We start from the raw sequence: 19663 nt of genomic DNA, 5'->3' as shown, positions 1-19663 counted from the left end.
CACTCGTCCTCACTGTCCTCTTCATCATCACTATCTCCCATGTTTCCCTTTCGCTGACTAAGAGCAGCCGCGAGTGCACTAGCCAAATCGCCGCCTCCAGCAGCTCCGTCCTCCTCTCCTCCTCCACTCGCAACGGCAGCAGCTCCAGCACCAGCGGCAGCGCCCATAGCAGCTCCTGTGGCAGCAGGAGGGACAGGTGGTGCTCCGCCGCTCGGACGAGCCGGTGCGGCATTCCCACCGATGCTGACAGCGCTTCGGTCGTTGATGACGCTGGGATCGGTCTTCTTGAGCTTGGACAAGCCGGCACCTTGGATACTGGCCAGGAGGGCGCCTCGGGGCTCGCTTGGTGACGGAGCAGGGGGCGCAGCGGGGGGAGGAGGTGGAGGAGGACCGCCGCCGCCACCGCCGCGGCCAGATGTGGGAGGGGGAGGTGGGGGCGGAGGACCTCCTCCTCCTCCTCTTGCGGGCGGGGGTGGGGCTGGCGGTGGTGGTACGGATGTGCGACCCGCTGGACGACTTGGAGGTGGAGGTGGTCCACTGGCTGCCGGCCTGGCAGGAGGGGGCGGAGGTGGGGGTGGAGCAGAAGTCGCTGCTGCTGGTCTCGATGGCGGTGGAGGAGGTGCTGAAGGCGCTGAAGGAGCAGCTGGGGGAGGAGGTACACCTGGACGTGACCGCGGTGCAGGCGGCGGCGGAGGTTGCTTGCGAGCGGATGCCGGGCCTCTGCTCGGCGCTGGAGGCGGGACTTTCTTGGTTTTCGGCTGAGCAGGGGCAGCCGCATTGCTTGGTCCTCCTCTTTGTCCCACAAAGTCCTTTATGAACTTCTCGTTCTTCTTGATGTCCTTCTCGCTGACTCCCATGCTAGTCAGCTGATCAAGCAAGGCGGCCCAAGTAGGGTCAACGTTGTTAGAAGAGAAGCCGTTCTCAGAGGAAAAGCCCATATGCGCGACGTGCTGGAAGCCCGTGGGCCCAGAGATCATCGATTTGTCAATGCCGCCTTTGTGGGCCTTCTTCTTCTTCGCCGGGCTCGAGCTACTGGAGGCAGCAGCAGCGCTGCTAGATTTGGAAGAGGACTTGGCTACTAGGTATGAAGTCGGTAAGAAGTATCAGCCACCACGTAGACAGTCATTCAGCGCTACTGCTCTTGCTTCTACTTACCATACTTGGACCTCCCATTGACCTTTTTGAAGAAGTCATCTGCCTCGCGCTCTTCGGCGAACGAAAAGGCAATCAGGAACTCGTCTCCTTCAAAGGTATGGAAGAACCTTCTGTCCTGATTGTACTGCATGTTCTCGTAGATGTCATGGTCCCAGATGATTCCGCGAGTACCCTGTATGACAAGCATGGCATCAATGAGGCATGTCCTTCTCAATCGGTCACCTCCGCTCAGCGTCCGACTCACCTTGAGATCGACGACACGGAATCCACAAGCGCCCTTGTCTGCGGTAGGCCCGGAGAGTATCCTGACGAGTGCCAGTCCTCCCTCGATGCCAGTGTAAGCCCATTCTCCTTCTCCAATGGCCGCATACACCCTGGCCACTGTCGCGGTGATGATCTTGTACTGCGACGAAGGCAGGGAAGACTTGATCTTGGACTTGGCCGCAGCATCGATGGTATTTGACGATGGCATGTCGGCTGTAGCCCTCGTGGCGATGTCCGAAGGATAAGAGGGGTTGGTGGTATGGTCCCGTATGTGAGATGTGTGCGAGGCCAGGCGAAGGTGGAGTTGGATGATCCCAGGCAGCGATTGGCGATGCACCGCTCAGCCGCGGCGGAGATCCAAATCGAGGCGACGACCGAACATCGGCCGATGATCGGCTACGAGGCGATTGGGAAGATTGCCGTCGTGGCTGCCCAAAGGGAGATCCTCTCAGAACACCAAGGATTGCTCAGAGGTCAGCTCATCCTATTTCTTCTCCATCCCATGCTCACCAGAGGCCTCAGAGCCACCGCACTGCGAACACGGCCACAGCTCAACAACGCATTCACACCATCCAGCATTCGCACAATGGCTTCCTCCCCTGACGCTCTGGTCATCACCGTCTCTGCCGACGGCAAGGTCAACGCACCCAGCACCGAGTCCGGCAATCTCCAATCTCAGTGGTCTGCTTCTCGAGCAGATGCTGCCAAAGCAGGGACTACTCGCCTTCTGTATGGTGACTCGACTCCTTACGCCGCGGTTTCTCTCGGCAAGCAGAACACCTACGTTCCCAAGACCGGGCCTGACGCTGTAGACGATGGCAACGAGGGAGAGTACCTTCGTAATCAGCACCTCGAGAGGATCAGAGTTGCGGTCGCAAAGGGTGTCAGAGCCCTGAGAGACGTTGGACCCCCGCAGAAAGGAAGCGATACTGCCCCTCCCCCGCGAAAGCTGGGTGTGGAGACCACAGCTTCCCCTCACGCGGCCGCTGTTGGGGCACTCCTCGCAACCTACCAGACGAATCACTTCCGAACTCGCGGAGCAGCAGGCAGTCATGCCTTTGAGTGTGCAGCTGAGCAGCAGGGAGGCAAGGAAATCGACATTGTTCCTGCATCAGACGCCAAGGCGGAAGAGCTGCTGGACACCGAAGATGCCATTGGTGGAGATGTACCGCTGAGTTGGCAAACTGGGACTGCCTATGCAGAAGCTCAGAACCTGAGTAGAGAGCTGGCAGAGACGCCTGCCAAGTGAGTGTCAGATCCGTAGGCCGATCAAACAATGACTTTCTCGCTGATTGATACCCCCATCTTCCAGCCTCATGACGCCTACGCTCTTCTGCGAACGCGCTCAGGCTCTCTTCAGCGGTGTTGCAGGCACCGAAGTCATCGTCCATGACGCAGCATGGGCCAAGTCAAAGGGCATGGGGTGCTTCTTGTCAGTCACTCACGGCACAGACGAGCCGGCCAAGGTGCTCGAAGTTCACTACAAATACCCGGGTGGGGGCGATGACCTCCCTACGATCGGTCTGGTAGGAAAGGGAATCACATTTGACACTGGCGGTATCTCCATCAAACCTGGCCTTGGCATGAAGTTAATGAAAGGCGATATGATGGGAGCTGCTTCAGGCCTTGCCACCACCCTCGCCATCGCTAAACTGGGCCTGCGTTGCAACCTCGTCTTTGTGGCCCCTCTCACCGAGAACATGCCTGGCCCCTCAGCCACGAAGCCTGGAGACATCGTCAAAAGCATGAAGGGCTTGACAGTCGAAATCGACAACACTGATGCCGAAGGCCGTCTGGTTCTGTCCGACTGCCTCACCTACGTCTCGCGAGAGCACAAGCCTTCTACTCTCATCACCCTGTCGACTCTGACCGGAGCTATCCGCATCGCCCTCGGAACCGTCTACACGGGTGCCTTTGTCGAAGATCCAAGTCTCTGGCATGAGCTCCTCGCCGCAAGCAAAGCTGAAAACGACCGGGTGTGGCGCATGCCACTGGACGACGACTACCTCTACTCGATCAGTGGAGCCTCCCAGCCGGCTGACCTGTGCAATGTCGGTCGACCAGCAGGGGCGAGCGCTGCTGCCATCTTCCTCAAGCAATTCGTCGAGGGTCTCGAGGATAGGGAGAAGGGTGTGCCCGCTCGCACGCGATTTGCTCACTTGGACCTTGGAGGTACCATGGAGTCGGACTTTGATCTGCCATACCAGGACAAGTATTGCATGACTGGTAGACCCACGAGGCTGCTCATCGAGTGGGCTAGGAGGCTTGCCGCGGCGGGAGGTCAAGGCAAGACTGGCAAGGTGGCTACGGGTGAGAAGCGAAGGAGGGTGTAATGGAATGGTCGTGGGCCCGAGCGTCGGCATCGACCGAGGTGCACGGATGGGGAAGTCTAGCCCTTTAGGTCAAAGTCACTCATGAGAAGAAGTCTTTCAATCAAATCCGTCATTGCCAGGGTCATCTCTCAATCGTACGATAGCCCAGACTGAGAGATGATTCGCTGGCAGAATCGGTATTTCGATGCAGTAAACGAGAGAACAGATGGACAAGCCAAGGCAAGTATAGAGTCTAGAGCAGACGAGATGCGCGAGAAACGTTGAAACGCATGACAAAGAGAGTCAAGACACGACACTGAGTAGACCCTGTCGCTTACTGGGTGCAGCTGGCCGACAAGTGGTCGTTGGCTCCGCACTTGTAGCAGCTCTTCTGCTGAGGCTGGCTGCACATCCTGCTGATGTGACCGAACTCTCCACAGTCTGAAAGTGAATTGCAAGGAGGAGGGACGCAATGTCAGACATACTGTTGACCACAGAGCGGGAAAAGTAGCGCGAGAACTCACTGTAGCACTTCTGGCCACCAGCACCGCCGGCACCGCCACCGCTGGGGCACTCTCGGGAGATGTGTCCAGTTCCACCGCACGAGTAGCTGTGAGAAGATGACGAGGCTGACAGTCAGTCTATTGCTCCAATACCTAGGCCGCATCCCATTACCCGATCCAGACTCACCAAGTCTTGGGGGCACCGTAGCCGCCGGAACCACCGAAGGCACCGCCACCCATTTGACCGCCAGTGGGGCAGTTACGGGCCAAGTGACCGGGCTGGCCACACTGGTAGCAAGCTCCACCAGATCCACCGAAACCGGTGCTGCCGTAGGCGCCACCGGCACCGCCAGAGGGGCCAGAGGGGCACTCTCGGGCGATGTGGCCCTCCTGGTTGCAGTTGTAGCAAGACTTGGGCTTAGCGGGCATACCACACATGGCAGCGACGTGACCTGAGGAGAGGATAGAGCATAGGACGCGAGGGTAATGGGAGAACAGTAAGTACCCTGTCTATGAGGAGGTCAAGACGATTCGAGCTACGAACCCGGCTGGTTGCAGTTGTAGCATGAAGGTCCCTGAGCAGCGTTGGGGCAAGCGGCAGCCTGGTGTCCAGCTGCAATGGGAGAAGAGTCAAAGGTGAGGTAGCAAGCGAGTACCAGGGACGACGCCAAATATGCGGGCAAGAAAGGTAGGTAGTGTGGGAATGAAGATGACATTAACGCCTCGTCAGCTCTTCTCCTCTCTCGCTTAAGATGAATGAATAAAGACATGCGTCTTGCTCCTCCTCCTCGGTATGGACAATTGACAGACAGATGACAGAGGCGACAGCGACAATCTCATCGACGTGACAAGCTGGTCTCTCTCTCCTCTCCACTTGCACATCCAATGACCCCAAAAGCTATGGCGCTAACGGTGCTGCGACAATCTCACGACATGCACCATGAGGCGTCATGTCCCCGATTGTCGAGCTGGGAAGCAAGAAGGCAGCGCCAGTCTGGCGCAAACCTCTATACACCCGTTAACACGACACGCCACTACACTTCGCACTCATCCTCTTTCTTTCCGTCCTGTTCGATGTACCGAAGACACTAACGCTGGCCGCAGGAGTAGCATCCTCGTTGAGCAAAAGCCATTTCTGAAGTAAATATATGGGGGTAGTGAGACTGGGTGTGAAGGGTATTCGTGATGAGCATCGAGTACGAAGAAGCTGCGTACGGGGAGGAAAACTTTGATGTCGTGTGCACTGGATGCGACCGCGCACAGTCGCCTGGAGTCCAGCCCCGCCGTGCTCCACCCACGTGGCTGCTTCCCTTTCCGTCGTACGCGTCGGCAGCGAGTTGCGAATGACCGTCAGGCTTTCCATGCACATTCGTACCGATAGATCAGTATCACCGGCCTGCATGACCTCGAGGTGGTGAGGGGCGGCACGCATAGACGCAGCGGATATGGAAGCATCATTCTCGGCAGATCGTCTCAAAGGTGAGGACACCTCTGGCCGTTGAGCAGCGAGAGCAAGCCTGACGTTCCATTCCTTCTCTAACCGTTCCGGGCAGCATTTCATCACGCATTGACTTGCCTCAGTAAGCTTGGAGAGGTGCTCAACTTTCATATCAGCAGAGGGCTTGTCCCGATCGAGACAGAAGGCTCCACACACGGTGCAGGCAACGCCGAGACGGTACTGCAGACGTCTCTTCGCGTGTCTGCCATCAATTCGTCCTCGTCTGCCTTTTGCGCCTTTGTCTTCGCAGAGAGCTTCTTCGACCACATCAGACTCAAACCTTCTTCTAGATCAAGCGAGGCTCCCAAGAAGCTCGAGTGTCAGGTCAATACTCGTTCCCTTCTTGCCAGCCTCAAGACCAGCAGCAGCCGCAAGCTCGACAAATGCGAGTTCAGCATCACAGACGGGCAGGAGTGCTACTTTGCAGTTCGCCTGCATCATCAATTTGGTGTGACTAAGACACATCGATTGACTTACGAAGCGCAAGAAGCCCTCTACCCGTCTGCGAATCCTGACAATGCGTCCATCATCGTCGTAGGCGCAGAGGCAGTGCAGGAATGGCTCCTTCACTTTGCCATCACGGGCAGAGGTGCCGACATTAGCTTCTGGTGTGAAGCTGACAGCTGCTCCGTCAGAAGCAAGAGCGACGAGTTCGATGTCGGCAAGAATCGCAGATCAATCCAGACGGAAGTAAAGGTGGATCCAACTCAGTTCGACGTCTACCAGGTGTCTGGCGAGGTATTCCTCAGCCTGCCCCTGAAGGAGTTCAGAGCTGCTGTGGCCTTTGCCGAGGCGATAGGATCGCATCTGGAGCTGCACTTCTCAGCAGGGGGTGAGCCTCTCTTCATCAAAATCCTTGGTGACAGCTTGAGTGCCGAGGTGGTCATCGCAACCACCGATTCGAAGCCGGCGCCAAGAGATGGTCAGCTTTCTGGAGCTACCGCTGCCTCCCATACGTCGCCCAGTACTCAAAGAAGAGATGACACACATCTGAATGTTGGCAAGGTCCCGCAGCCGACGATACCCGGCCCTGGGGCAGACATCTCGCCAGCTACCAATGGGTTAGAGGAGACTACAGGCCAGACACCAAAAATCGAACGTATGGCAAAGCAGGGCCCTCCCCCTACGTTCCAGGCGGCTGTCCCGTCGCAGGAGCCTTCCACTGTCGTGGGTCCCCCATTGAGACCCTCTCAATTTCCCCAAGAATCGACACCTCCATCGGAATCTCGGTCGCATAACCGCAGAACTATCCCGCAACCACCCCCTCCCATGCAAGCACAAACACAGGATGAGGATTTCAGTACGAGCCTATTCAGAGGCGGCCCCTCTGCCTCACAAGAACAACCTCCTCTCTCGCGAGCTTCCGCTCCCGCAAGTGCACGTATCGTCGCCCCGCCCTCCGCATCCTCCCGCCGTCGCCTTACCAGCGAGCCTCATCTGTCTCTCGCACAGGACGGTGATGAGGGGGACGATACGTTCGATTGCGGGGACGGCATCGACTATGGAGGGGCTCTGGACGAGATGGAGCGGGACATTGAGGCTGGTCATCTTGTTGTACATGGCTCGCAGGCATTCAAGAGTAGCCAAGCAGCTGCGCCAGAAAAGAGCGAAGCGAAGCGGATATCGCTCGAGCAACGAGACGATTCACCGGGAGATGAAACGGCCGGTGATGAGGCTTCCGCGGTAGAACCAGCAGCAGCAGAAGCGGGAGAGGAGAGCACGACCATGGACGAGTCTATTGCGCAATACGAAGCAGGCTCGGACGATCGTGGGCAGGCAGGCGAGAGCATTCAGCAGGAGGCGGTCGAGGAGGAAGAGCTGCCCCCGACGCAGGCTCCCCGTGCGGCAGCTGGAGATGCAGGTCTGACCGATGGAGATCGCATCAGGTCCGCCGCTGAAGAGGAGGAGTCGCTGCCTCGCAAAAAGAAGTTCAGGCCGATGAACTTCTGACAGAGAGGCGTATCACTATGTCGCTGCGGGTCGTGGGTATGGTCCGACTATCATTGAGGGTCGTAATAGGGTCGTAATAATATGTAATTGTACAAAGACTGAGCAATGTCGATTGCTGCATGGGGTATGTCGTCTGCTTTCTTACCGCGTGCCCATTGATCTACTCGAATGTGCGGCTCATTCTTACAGTTCGTCCGCCTCTTCCAGCCCTTCGTCCATCGCTGTAGCTCTCCGTTCCTTTCGACTCCTCCCGCTCCTTCCACCCGAGGATCGTCCACCGTCCGAACTCCCAGCAGTACCGCCTCTACCACCGTCACTGACCTGCTCATTGCCGAGGTAGCGTCTCTCCCTGTAGCTCATCTTCTTCGGTGAGATCTGACTGCTCGGCGAGCCCCACACGTCCACATCTTCTTGCACTGCCTCATCTCCTTCCTCCTCGTGCTGTTCTGTCTGCTCGTCTGCACCGCCTGTAGCAGAAGCCGGGACCTCCCAATCGTCGAACCCCCCAGCAGCGGCATCCGCAGCGCTATCGTCCATCTTGTGTGCAGTGCGGGGAAGCTGATAGCGGCGGGCACCGTTGTTTGAGCTGGAGCCCAGGGAGGGAGGACCAGCGCTGCCGTGCCTCTTCCTCGGACCTGAGGACTCTCTTGAAGCACTCGATGCGGCGGCAGGGTACTGGTAGTGCTTCTCTCCACTCCTCCTACTGGGAGCAGCTGAGCCAGTCCCAGAGCCTGAGCCTGAGCCTGAAAGGCGGCCTGAGTACGGCTGAGATCCGACTCTGTCGTTGGCGCTGCTACCATCTCGGCTCCTGACCTTACCGTCACTGCTGCGATTGACGCTGGCGCTGTATCCCCTTTTTCTTCGTGGTCCAAGACCCAGACCGGCCATGTCTGCTTCGTCTTCCTCGTCTGCTCCATCCTGGAGTGTCTCGTCCGGCTCGGGGTGGACAGTCGAAGGGCTTGTTAAGGCTGTGGAGGATAGCGGGTCTGTGGTGTGCTGTTCGGATGGCTGGTAGTCGTAGTAGTGGTGATGATGGATGACGGCAGAGGGTGAAGTCTCATTGTCGTAGTAAGGTTCATCTGCATCAGAGTACGCTTGCTCGCTCCTATCTTCGTCAACATCGTAATAGCCGTCGCGATCCATGTCTTCATCTTGGCCGTCGTGCAGAGGTCCAGCTTCTTCATCAATCTCGAAACCTCCAGCCGCAGCTTCGGCCTCTGCTTCGATCTCTGCTTGTGACATTATTTGTGATGACTTCGTCGCTTCCCTGGCGAGCAAGCCCTCCCTGGCTGCCTTATCTGCCGCTTTGCGCTGAGCATCAAGTACGGCTTGCTCTTCCTCAGCGGCGAGAGCTGCCTCCTCTGCTGCCTGTATAGCCGATATATCGTCTTCTACAGCCTGATCATTCAGCTTGGAGGCTTTGGCTGGGACAGGCTCCTGCGCCAATTGATCTCGAGAAGCAGCGACCTGAGCATCCAGAGCTTCCTCCGCAAGGGATCTTGCGTCCTCGTCTCCACTCTCCAGCTCCGAATTCCCAAGTCGGCCCTCACCTTCATCTCCAGTACCCTCGTCTTCGAGTAGCGGTTCACGAAGCGCTGTGTCCGTCTCTCTCTCGCCTCTCTCCTCTCCCAACCCCTGCCTCCGCCTCTGACTCTTCGGTCTTCCAAAAAGCCCACAGGCAAGCAATTCGCTCGCCCAGTCTCCCAATCCCCACAAGCCGGCCTGTCGAGCGCGTTGCTCTCTCCTCCTCTGTCGAGCTCGCTCTACCGCTCGAGCTCGGGCTGCCGTTGAGGAAGTGGGAGAGCGGGCAGCGATGCCCGAGAGGAGGGAGATGGCGTCCGTGTCTGACTCTGTATCTGTTCCGGCATCGCCTCGGGAGGAGCGGTGCAGAAGGGAGGCAAAGTCGTCCCTGCCGCTACCTCTGGACTGGTTGGAGATTTGTCTTCGACCGAAGAGAGAAGGGTAGGAAGTGGAAGGCTCGCCGGCCGAGCGTCGTTGTGAAGGGAGACATGCCGTCAAGGGGTAAGTGAGCGAGGCGACTAGATTCGAGGAAGATGGGCCAGGGGATGGGGACAGCGACGACGACGCCATAGCCGATAGCTGAGAGCTGCTGATGCTTCTGAATGGGTCAGTGATGAGGATCACAGGCGTAGAGCCCTGGGCAAGAGCTCTCTTGCCAAAGGTCTACCTCGCGAGAGCGTCAGAGGAATGTGATACGAAGAGTACAGAAGCAGTACGGCTTCCGGCGGCGGAGTTTGCCTGTGGAGAACAATTCTCCGTGCCGGGCAATCGGAACCGGAACGATGCTGGGAATGATCACGACTTTTGCATTCATCGTTAAGGTAACAAGATTGGAATTTGAGGCAAAGATCTCGTCTCTACTTTGACCGCACCGCTTCCTAGCACCACGCCGAAGCTTCCATGCCGCCCGATGCGCTCGATCAGATCAAGAGCTCCTTGACCCTGTTCGCGTCCTGGCTTCGCCCAGCGCTACCGCCACCCAGAATGTACTTCACCTCGCTCCTCCTCAAGCCATTGAAGTTGGAGGCAGCACAGATGGTGTAGGCACCCATGTCTTCGTAGACTAGCCAGTCACCCACCTCTAGCGACTCTGGCAGAGGTACGACCTTGCGCACTAGATCGATCGAATCGCATGTAGGACCCCAGACGGAACAAGGCACGACCCGTGGGGCAGGCGTAGAGCTCGCCGCCTTCGAGGTCTCCTTATCGCTTGAGCCAGCTGGCCAGACGATGCGCCGGTTGAGGGTCAGCACCTGAGGGTGAACGCTCTGGTGGTCGAACATGATGTTGTTGAAGGCTCCGTATACACCATCGTTCTGGTAGTACATGATCTGAGGTGATAGTTCTTGTACTGGCTCAGAAGCATCAGTGGCCTCACTGCCCTCGTTCAGCTCCTCCTCGGAGACCTCTGTCCTCCCGTCTCGCTTGGCAATGATATTGCAAGCGAGCGTGAAGGCTCTCTGAACGTAGTACCTTCCTGGCTCTGCGATGATGCGAAGTCCGTGGGGCTTGCCCTCAACGAGGGCTCCACCAGGAGCGTAGTCGGCGTCAGGGAAGTGCTCGTCAATGGCTGGACGCAGAACATCAGCAATGGTCTCGAAATTGTCGTGATCGTAGCCACCGCCCACGTCGAGCAGGTCGAAGGTGTAGCCCGCGTCGCGTCCGTACTCGAAAGCTTTTCGCGCCCTGGCAACAGCGTCACCGAAGGAATTGGGGTCGTAACAGCCAGAGCCAACGTGGAAAGAGACACCCACAACGTCGAGCTCGAGCTCGCGAGCCTTTGCCAGGAGACGAGGTACCGTGTCAAGAGGGGCACCGAACTTGAGGCCGAGTTGACAGACACTCTTCGAGTCATCGGTCAGAATGCGCACCACGAGCTTGCAAGAGGGATGGAAGCGCTTCATCTTGTGCAGCTCGTCGAGGTTGTCAAAGGTGGTCAGAGACACGTTGTGAGCAGCGGCATTTCGCACGAAAGAAGCAGCCTTGCAAGGGTTGGCATAGATGATGCGTGATGGTGAGACACCAAGGTCGAGGACTGATTGAATCTCGCCGTTGGAAGCACAGTCGAAGCCGGTGCCCATAGCGGCAAGCAATCGCAAGACGTAAGGGTCGGGGTTGCACTTGACGGCGTAGAAGGGAATGACGCGAGGCAGAGCTCGCAGCCACCTGACATGCTGCCGGTAGACCTCGGACAGATCGGCTACGAAGAAGGCATTCTCACCGTTCGCATCGCACTCGTCGACATTGACATCGCCGAGGACAGTGCGAAGCTGTTGTTCGATGGATCCATAGTAGACGGGCTGTGAGCCGCCCTTTGGCTTGATGTGGCCCTCTACTGAGATTGAAGAAACAGAAGCGTCACCATCCTTGCAGAAGAGTGCTTCCGAGACGGGCGAGGGAGGCGCAGTGGGTGGTGCCACTGGGACAAAGCAGTGCGAGAGGTCGACCATCGATGTAGGAATTTGCTGCGAGCTCAGCAGAGGTGCTCTCTCAACACTGGTAGCGCAAAGTGTTGCGAGGGCGCAAATTTGGGATCACTTGAGGTGGATACAAGGGATGGGTCGCCAGCAAGGGGACCGGCGGCCTGGTAAGAGTAGATGCAGGGAGGGTATGTATGTATTTGTGGTGCACTCTGGGAGTAGGGCGAGTTAGGGGGGCCTGAGAGGCGTAGCGAGCTGCCGAGCGGCAGACTGGATACGGAGATCGGAGATGGCTCGCTTGGAGGGAATGCTGGGCAAAGGGCTGGAGGGGTAGGGAGCTCTATGAGATCACCTCTTGGCACGACTTGTGGGACAGAGTTGCGGCGAGGGGTGACGAGGGTAGGTGGTATGCTCTGGGTTGGTTGGTGCGTGTGCCCGTTTTGTGGCTGCGGTGGGCTTGTTTGTGTGCAAGCAACGAGTCAAATGCTGTAGAGAACGGAGCGCTGGTTGATGTCGTTATGGTGCTATGCGGAGGCGTGTAAATTCGTGTGCGGTATGCGAATGCCCTGGAGGTGTGTTGATGGTAAGGTACAACGAGGAGGATGAGTTGCAACGACACCAGGAGCAAAGAGGAAAGCGAGTGAAGAATCGAAATCCATGCCGACGGCTGGGCACGCGGGCGGGCGAGCGGGCGGGTGCAGGGCGACAGGGCGAAGAAGGGTGCCAGAAGCCAAGCGGCTGGGAATCAGCAGCGGAGATCAAAGCAGAGGCAGCGCGTCATCGATCGGCGCACACAAGGCGGAAAGGGACGACGTCGATCAGGAAGATCCCAGCCACGAGACAGACGCCATTGGATCAGCACCAGGCTCAGGAGCATCACATGGAGACACTCTGGAGCCCGTCTTTGCAATCAGACAATGCATACTCACCCTTTTCACATCCCTCTCTCATGCCCAACATCCCTCTGTCCTCTGCTTCCAGTCGCCCGAGCAGTCTGCAGCGGTCTTGGATAGTGGCAGTACAGTAGACCAGGGTGACTGCTGGTAGCAGCAGTACCAACGCCCGTAGAGTGCATCGAGCGCCATGTCGAAAGCACCACCCTCGCTCTTCTTCGACAATCCGCTGGTGGACGTCTTGACCTCTCACTTTCAGTATGCCCGTGCAGTGCTCTCCGCGTCGCCCGCAGTCCGCTCCTGTAGCGGGCTCTACTACCCCTCTAGAGGCGTGACCACCCTCTTGCTCACGTCCTGCGCGCTGCTTGGGTACTCCTTCCTTCTCCACGCTACCCTGCCGTCTTCCTCGTCGAGTCTCGGGCTGCTCAGGCTGGTCTCTCTTCCCCTCTTCGTAGCAGCCCTCTTCCCGCTCACCTTCGATCCAGAGGCAGTCACCCTCGGCAATGACTTTCGGAACATTGCCATACCCTCTATCACCTGGCTGCCCCTTGCAGAGATACTCAAGGTGGGAGTGGTCAGTCTGTGGGATACGCCAGAACAACGCGCACCAAGATGGATCGTTCCGGAGCATCAGGCACATCGATGGAAAGGGGCGGTGAGGATGACCTCTCCGACAAGCAAGCAGGTCAATGGAGGCGCCAAGAAGGAGGACGATCACCGCAACGGTGCGACTAGCGCCAAAGGGCACCCAGCATCGGAGAATCAGCCTTTCTCCATCCCATCTGTCTGGTACGTTGTGCCTCATCCGCCTCCCTGGTCACTTCGACGCCTCTTGTGGGCCTGTGACAATATGACAATGCGCAGACCGGGCACCTCGTGGCTCCTACCGTCCGAGCAGAGGGCCATGGAATGGGCTCTGCCGAGGCTGTTAGCATCAGGCGAAGTCTATAGAGAAGCCGCAAGATTGGAGCAAACTGGGCCAGGAGATACGCTGAATAGAAAGCGACTGGCACAGGACAAGCGCCACGAGGCACCTGTCTGGTTCGGCCAGCTCGAATGGGGCTTGGGAGGATCACTGCTCCAAATCACCGCCATCTATGCCTTTCAGAGGTACGTACGGTTCCTGAATCTCCCTCTGCGGCCTGGACCTGGAGAAGACTTCTTCAGCGCGGTGCCTCTGTGGGACCAGTACATCCTCACCTTTGGCCTCGGCACACTCGTGGCATTCACAGCCGCCCCCGGCGAGCTTCTGGTAAACACCTTCCTGCTCCGTGTCCTCAAGTTCCCCTGCACTGCCATCTCGCCGAGCTTCCAAAGACCTCTGTCCTCCTCTGGTCCGCGTGACTTTTGGAGTAGTCGCTGGCATCAGTGGCTCAGGAGGGACTTTTCTGCTAATGCTAGACTGATACCTGGCGCAAGGAGCTACTCGGCCATTGCGGCCGTAGGGACATTCAGCTTCTCAGCAATCGAGCACAGTGAGTCCCAGCTCAAAGTCCATCAGAGTCATCGTGGACTGTCTGCCTTGCAGCCTCTCTGACTTCCCGTGCCCCCGCTTCATCTCACAGGTCTCGTCTTCGGTCGCTTTAAGCCTAGACCTCCCACCCCCTGGCACGTCCCCACTCTCGCCCTCCTCACCTTTCCTATCCACTTCTTCTTCCTCTCACAAGCAGCACTCATCTTCCTCGAAGGGCAACTCCTCGGTTCGCCTAGCAAACATTCACCGCCGTCTACGCTTGAGTGGGTAGCACGCCGAGCTCTCCTCTGGGTGGGACTGCTGACGTGTGGCAGACATGTCACTGCGTACCTGTATCAGCTGGGCTGTTTCCACCCGAGCGAGTTCTTCAATTGGTCCGAATCGGTGCGATTGCTGGACGAGATGCGGGGCGAGGTCAAAGCAGGAGGATGACCACAGGTGGTAGAGCTGCCTTTGCACAGGATAGACTTCTGGTCGATTTGTCACTCGTAGAGCATGTATAGAAGTATCTCAAGCCTTGTATCACGCTCAGTCTGACAGTGTGATGATGTGTGCTCTAGATACTAGATACGTATTGATCGACGAGTGGCGAGTGTGCTAAGAGGGCAAGCAAGCAACAAGCAGCGAGCATCGAGCAAAGAACAAAGGCGGGGTAAGGTAACGGTGACACGGGGCGCTATTCATCATCAATGGGAGAGCAGTAGTGGTAGCGCGGTTTCTGCTGGAACAGAGCGACAAGCCGTCTCTTCTCTACAAAACTGACTAAGTCAGATGAGTCCACTTTCTGGCCTTTACCCTCGCGACCATCTTCTTGACATCTTGTGCCCGTGCCCTCGTCGTGACCAAGAGGACGTGCTGTGTATCAACCACGACGACGTCGTCCACGCCCAAGCACGCAATCGGCCTTCCACCGGCCGGAATCACCAATCCTCCAGCCTGACCCTCAGTAATGACCATATTCGGGTCTCCTAGGATGCGCGCCTCGCCTTTTTCAGCTGGCAGCAAATCTGCCAGCGAGGAGAAGTCCCCAACATCGTCCCAACCGAATGTGGCGGGGACGACGGCGACCTTGCCTGAGCGAGCAGCAGGCTCGGCAACGGCGTGGTCAATGGCAATCTTGTCGAGGGTAGGCCAGATTTCGTGTAGCACAGACTGGCGCGCAGGAGTGTCCCAGGCGTCGGCAATCTTCTCCAGACCGTCATGGAGGGCAGGGACGGTGCCCTTGAGGAGGTCCATCAGCACCGCAGCCTTGACGACGAACATACCACCGTTCCATCGGTAGTTTCCTGTGCTCAGGTACGCAGAGGCGGTTCTGGCATCTGGCTTTTCCTTGAATTCGGTGACCTTTCGAGCATTCGGTGCATCGGGTTGATGAAGCGACTCTCCCAGCTTAATGTAACCGAATCCTGTCGAGGGGTGGGAGGGCGCAATACCGATGGTGACCAGGTAGCCTGCCTTTGCGACTGCGACGGCCTCTGTCACTGCCGACTCGAAGGCATCTCGACCAGAAATGATGTGGTCAGCGGCGAAAGAGCCGAGGACAGCGTCTGGATCTCTCCTCTTGAGGACAGCAGCCGCCAGTCCGATGGCAGCCATGCTCTCCTTGGGCGATGGTTCAGCAAAGACATTTGCTTCTTCCAGATCTGGCAGCTGTCCCATGACTGGGTCAACGTGCGCCCCTCCAGTCACAACCATCAGCTGGCTTGATCCTGCTAGCGGTAGCAGACGATCCCATGTGCTCTGGATCAAAGTCCGCCCCGAGCCGGTGAGATCGAGGAGGAACTTTGGGTAGCTTTCCCTACTCAAGGGCCACAACCTCGTACCGGCTCCTCCAGCAGGCACGACGCACCAGAGACCCAAGTCAGGCTTCTTGGCCAGTAGAGGTGCCGGCTGAGGATTCGCGCTGCTCAGGCTGGCGATGTGGGGAGGTAGCGCAAAGGTCGCCCTATCGGGAGAGCCTCCCACATACTGACCCTCTAGATTCCGATGTGAGCCGTGTCGAGAGATTGGGAGTGGGCGTGAGACGGGTGAAGAGATCATCATAGAGTGAGAGTCGATGCGACTGTTCCTCTCCTCCATTGCATCCAGTCGTTGATGCATGCGTGCGAGCTGAAAGGGGAGGACGCCAAGGATCAGCTTAGTTTAGCTGGCCACGGCGCAATTGGCTTCACCATCCTCGCCTTGCACTCACCTCCTTTTGCATTCCGCTGATGCCAGCCAGGACTTGCAGCAATGCCGACTGATCGTTGAGACCTGTAGAAGACATATCTCCTGGAGTCGATGGAATCTCTGGCGAAGGGCCACCAAGCGAAGGGCTTAATCTTGCGGAGCGCCCCCTTGCCGCCTCCGGACCTCCGATGCCGGGGTAGCTGACACCGAGACCTGAGAAGCCAGAGTCTACGCTCTTACCTGTCGGGTTCCGTGAGTCCGACATGGTGTTCTGGTGCTGTAGTCTATCGCAAGGGGTGGGGCCTTGAAGGGATCAAGTGCTGGGGTATGATCCTATAAGCTGCTAAAGTGTCCGATGTGACACGAGCGCGAGAGGGACTGGTATCACTGGAGGAGACTTGAACTGAGTAGATGGTACGTCTCGTATCCTTTCTCTGTAGAGGCTGAGAAGGAGTGGCTGGACGCAGTGCTGCTAGGAAATGAGAGCTAGTTGTTGGTATGGAGGATATTAGTGAGTGGGCGTGGAGACTTGTGCCAGTGATCGGTGCTTGGCCAGGAGATCGTTGGCTTGCCAGAGATCAAACTCTTTGACCAAGGAGTGTAGCTAAGGTATTGTGTAGTGATGGTATGGAACAGAGTAAAGAGAGTAGTGTGTTGTCGAGGTGAGAGGAAGGGGGGGGGGAAGATGCGGAAAGGAGGGGAGCACGGGGTCTTTGTGAGAGTAGCCGAAGCGGAAGAAGCCTAAACCTCGCTGTGGCTTGACCGGCCACGTCGATTAGCGGTGGCTGGCGAGGACAGTGGGACACGGCACGGGCAGGGCGGCAGACGCGGGTACAGCCACCCTGTGAGGTCCATTCCACGCCGGGACGTGAGGGCGTGAAGCTGGTGCCGGTCAAGGTCTCACTCTGCCTGCCCCGCATCCCCGCGTCCTCAGGCCGGGCCAGGCCAGGCCAGACCAAACACCTCCCCGCCCCAGCTGGCACTTGGAGCTTGCTGCGCCGCCTCCCCTTCTACGGGCCAGCAGGCGTATACCTCGCAGACCAAGGCATCCCACTCCCAGAGAATGAGTTGACTCAGATCATGACTCCCAGGCCTGTCAGGTCTCGCTGGTCAGTCTCTTCCGCCAAGTTCCATTACGCAGATCCGAAACATGTGGTGCTGAGACGGACGGATGCTTGCTTCGTAAATCAGAGACACAGACAGTCGTAGGAAGAATCATGTGCTTTCATTCCATTGAACGGTTGTCATCTTCAAATGAATGAGAACATTTGTGCAGAACATCCAGCGCTAGCAGCTCAATCCATCCATCCGTCACCCGCCCGGCACCCTCTCGGACTCGGAGTAGGTAGCAAACGAAAAGTGCTCAGCACATGGTACGATTGCAAAGCAAAAAAAGGGAGACAAAAATTGCCATGACCCAGCTCATAGAGCATGAAGATCAAGGACGGGGTTGGTAATTAGTTTGCAACCAGCAATAGTTGAGTCTCAGTCGTAACTTCACTGACATCAACGATAACGCCTGCATAGGGATACCGAAACAGGAAAAAGGGGTGGCAAGGGGGGCGCGCACCCTTTATATACTTTGCCTTGGGGCGAAGCCACAGCGCGAAGAAAACTCTGCATTGCCCTCAGGACCATCGGAACGGGCACACTCGACGCGCGCTACGACACCAGCGTACTGAGCCGTGACTCACATTCCTTCGAGGCAAGCACTTCAGACCGAACGCAGACCTTAGAGACGTCATCCGTGGAAGACTCAGCGTAATGAGGCGATCGCCATTCAATCAGCAATGCGAGTGTGTATGACTCCTCGGCGGGTGCCCTGGAATTACTCTACTTTTCTTCGCTACAGAGTTTGTCCTCTCTACGGAGCGACTTTCTTGATGCCGGTGAATAAGAAGTAGTCCCACCCTCCGCCCTCATTGATCGTCCTGACTGTCACGTCCCAGTCTGCCTTTCGCTCGAGAAATCTAAGACGAAAATGAGGCTGCATCCAAGTCAGGTAGAGGAATGTGCCGCCAGGTTTAAGTAGGCTGGGTTACGCAAGGGTGGAGGATGATCGTCAGCATTGACAGGCATTGGCGCAGCTTACGAGAGGGTATCAGTGAGGGTCGCGTTACTCACTGGAGGACGCCATCGATTTCTCGCCTGGCATTATCGAACACCCGCTCGCTAGGCTCCCACACACTGCCCTTTTCCGCCACAAGGGCGTCCAGCGTGCCCTTGTCTATGATCAAGTCCCATTGACCCGCACCAGCCTGTAGCTTGTCGGACTCCTCGACGAGATTGCGGATGTCCATCTCCACAAAGTCGATTCCAGGATGCCGAGCCCGCATCTGTGATATGAGATTAGGAGAAAAGTCTAGTGAGGTGACGTTTGCGTAGCCGAGATCATGTAAGGAGGGGGTAATGGCTGTAGGTGTATGAGGGAATCGCTTATGAGCAAGATGGGAAGACGCATCGATGGCAATGAGCGGCCTTAGCATGCGTGCTTACTGGAGTTGCCACATCCGAGCTCTAGTATCCGACTGTCCTTTGATGGTATACGCTCTAAGATGATGTCCCTTCCGAGTGAGACAGGAGAAAAGCATCAACCTCGTTAGTCTCTGCTGACAGGACGGCTCAATCCTCGACGCGACAGAGACTCACTTGATATCTTCGAACTGTTGGAGCGGCCAGGAGGTAGCATCTAGATGAGCACATGAGCTCTATGGGGCCTCATGGAATCATTTGCGGAAAGCTTACCTTTTTGAACCAGTCGTAAGTCGTACCCTCTGCCAGTGAAGAGATGGAAGATCGAGCACGACAGTCAGATATCTCTGTCTGACGCTCGCTCGTCGCTTTGCTCTGTCCGACTAACCTTCACTGGCATATCTAGTATCCCAGTACTCCTGACACGTAGACGCGAGGCATGAAATAGTCAAGGCATTGCCACCATGCTCACCAACCAGCTCAGATAGCGTACCTGGGTCTGCAACTCGTCGAGCGTCCCCACGTCCATCGCAGCTGCCGTCCGATCTGACTGTGGTCCTGACCTGATCAAGCTGTCTGATGCCTGTGAACTTGCAACGTTGCTGCCAGCCCCACGACGACCTTCAGAAGCGGCTGGATCACTAGCAGAGTAGCCGCCTGCTTGGTACCTGTACCAGTGTTGCAGTTGCTAGCTTGCTCTGCAGACAATTCCTCGAAGCAGAGCAAGGCACCGAACCTGACGACGATCGGGCGGCTGCCTACGACTTAGGTCAAGGCTATTGCGGAGGCAGTGCCGATGGCTGGGATTACAAGGCAATGGATGCGGCCGATGCTGACAACAGTGGCGCTGGCTTGCTTGTACGCAATCACCACCGACTGCGAGGTGACTGGGGCTTGGTGTGAAGGAAGAAAGTGCAATACCGAAGAGGAGCCTCTCTCCGCACGGCCAGGGCGAGGAAGCAAAGCGGAAGTGGCTGACTTTTTTGGTTGCTGCAGTGGCGGCTGCAGGCGGACAGGCAGCAACACGAGACG

At 57.3% G+C, this 19663-nt stretch overlaps 8 protein-coding genes across 8 annotated transcripts in view; 3 read left to right on the top strand and 5 right to left on the bottom strand.

Annotated features, from left to right (window-relative positions):
• Positions 1 to 1627, bottom strand: part of BCV69DRAFT_286476 (hypothetical protein) — a gene marked incomplete at both ends in the record, with an annotated part of 1872 nt that extends 245 nt beyond the window's left edge. The window contains 3 exons of the mRNA XM_025493523.1: positions 4 to 1078; positions 1156 to 1327; positions 1400 to 1627. Coding sequence (XP_025350289.1) covers positions 4 to 1078; positions 1156 to 1327; positions 1400 to 1627 — 1475 coding nt within the window. The remainder of the gene's footprint in view (positions 1 to 3; positions 1079 to 1155; positions 1328 to 1399) is intronic.
• A 218-nt stretch (positions 1628 to 1845) lies between these two features.
• On the top strand, positions 1846 to 3963 carry BCV69DRAFT_280746 (hypothetical protein). Its single transcript, XM_025491718.1, has 2 exons — positions 1846 to 2664; positions 2732 to 3963. The coding sequence occupies exons 1-2, from the start codon at positions 2006 to 2008 to the stop codon at positions 3750 to 3752; spliced, it is 1680 nt and encodes a 559-aa protein (XP_025350288.1). The 5' UTR covers positions 1846 to 2005; the 3' UTR covers positions 3753 to 3963.
• A 767-nt stretch (positions 3964 to 4730) lies between these two features.
• Positions 4731 to 5128, bottom strand: BCV69DRAFT_109988 (hypothetical protein). The gene has a single exon (XM_025489068.1). The coding sequence runs from the start codon at positions 5002 to 5004 to the stop codon at positions 4771 to 4773; it is 234 nt and encodes a 77-aa protein (XP_025350287.1). The 5' UTR covers positions 5005 to 5128; the 3' UTR covers positions 4731 to 4770.
• Positions 5129 to 5596: 468 nt separating this feature from the next.
• Positions 5597 to 8115, top strand: BCV69DRAFT_280742 (hypothetical protein). Its single transcript, XM_025491717.1, has 2 exons — positions 5597 to 5713; positions 5788 to 8115. The coding sequence occupies exons 1-2, from the start codon at positions 5680 to 5682 to the stop codon at positions 7680 to 7682; spliced, it is 1929 nt and encodes a 642-aa protein (XP_025350286.1). The 5' UTR covers positions 5597 to 5679; the 3' UTR covers positions 7683 to 8115.
• Positions 7866 to 11653, bottom strand: BCV69DRAFT_275915 (hypothetical protein; the record flags this gene model as incomplete). Its single annotated transcript, XM_025491095.1, has 2 exons — positions 7866 to 9866; positions 10145 to 11653. 2 exons carry the CDS (start codon positions 11651 to 11653, stop codon positions 7866 to 7868), a joined length of 3510 nt encoding a protein of 1169 aa, XP_025350285.1.
• Positions 11654 to 12484: 831 nt separating this feature from the next.
• On the top strand, positions 12485 to 14517 carry BCV69DRAFT_280739 (hypothetical protein). The gene is made up of 2 exons (XM_025491716.1): positions 12485 to 13991; positions 14082 to 14517. The coding sequence occupies exons 1-2, from the start codon at positions 12707 to 12709 to the stop codon at positions 14420 to 14422; spliced, it is 1626 nt and encodes a 541-aa protein (XP_025350284.1). The 5' UTR covers positions 12485 to 12706; the 3' UTR covers positions 14423 to 14517.
• Positions 14518 to 14752: 235 nt separating this feature from the next.
• On the bottom strand, positions 14753 to 16256 carry BCV69DRAFT_245594 (putative mannose-1-phosphate guanylyltransferase; the record flags this gene model as incomplete). Its single annotated transcript, XM_025490162.1, has 2 exons — positions 14753 to 16099; positions 16182 to 16256. 2 exons carry the CDS (start codon positions 16254 to 16256, stop codon positions 14753 to 14755), a joined length of 1422 nt encoding a protein of 473 aa, XP_025350283.1.
• Positions 16257 to 17799: 1543 nt separating this feature from the next.
• Positions 17800 to 19278, bottom strand: BCV69DRAFT_109851 (S-adenosyl-L-methionine-dependent methyltransferase). The gene is made up of 7 exons (XM_025489067.1): positions 19125 to 19278; positions 19020 to 19050; positions 18905 to 18933; positions 18809 to 18822; positions 18656 to 18723; positions 18284 to 18572; positions 17800 to 18192 (listed from the first exon to the last, which is right to left on the bottom strand). The coding sequence occupies exons 1-7, from the start codon at positions 19158 to 19160 to the stop codon at positions 18024 to 18026; spliced, it is 636 nt and encodes a 211-aa protein (XP_025350282.1). The 5' UTR covers positions 19161 to 19278; the 3' UTR covers positions 17800 to 18023.
• Positions 19279 to 19663: the final 385 nt, after the last annotated feature.

This window comes from Pseudomicrostroma glucosiphilum (assembly GCF_003144135.1).
Source record: "Pseudomicrostroma glucosiphilum strain MCA 4718 unplaced genomic scaffold BCV69scaffold_2, whole genome shotgun sequence".
NCBI lineage: Eukaryota > Fungi > Basidiomycota > Exobasidiomycetes > Microstromatales > Microstromataceae > Microstroma > Microstroma glucosiphilum.
Note: the sequence above shows the minus strand (reverse complement) of the source record. Positions and strands in the feature narration are given on the sequence as shown.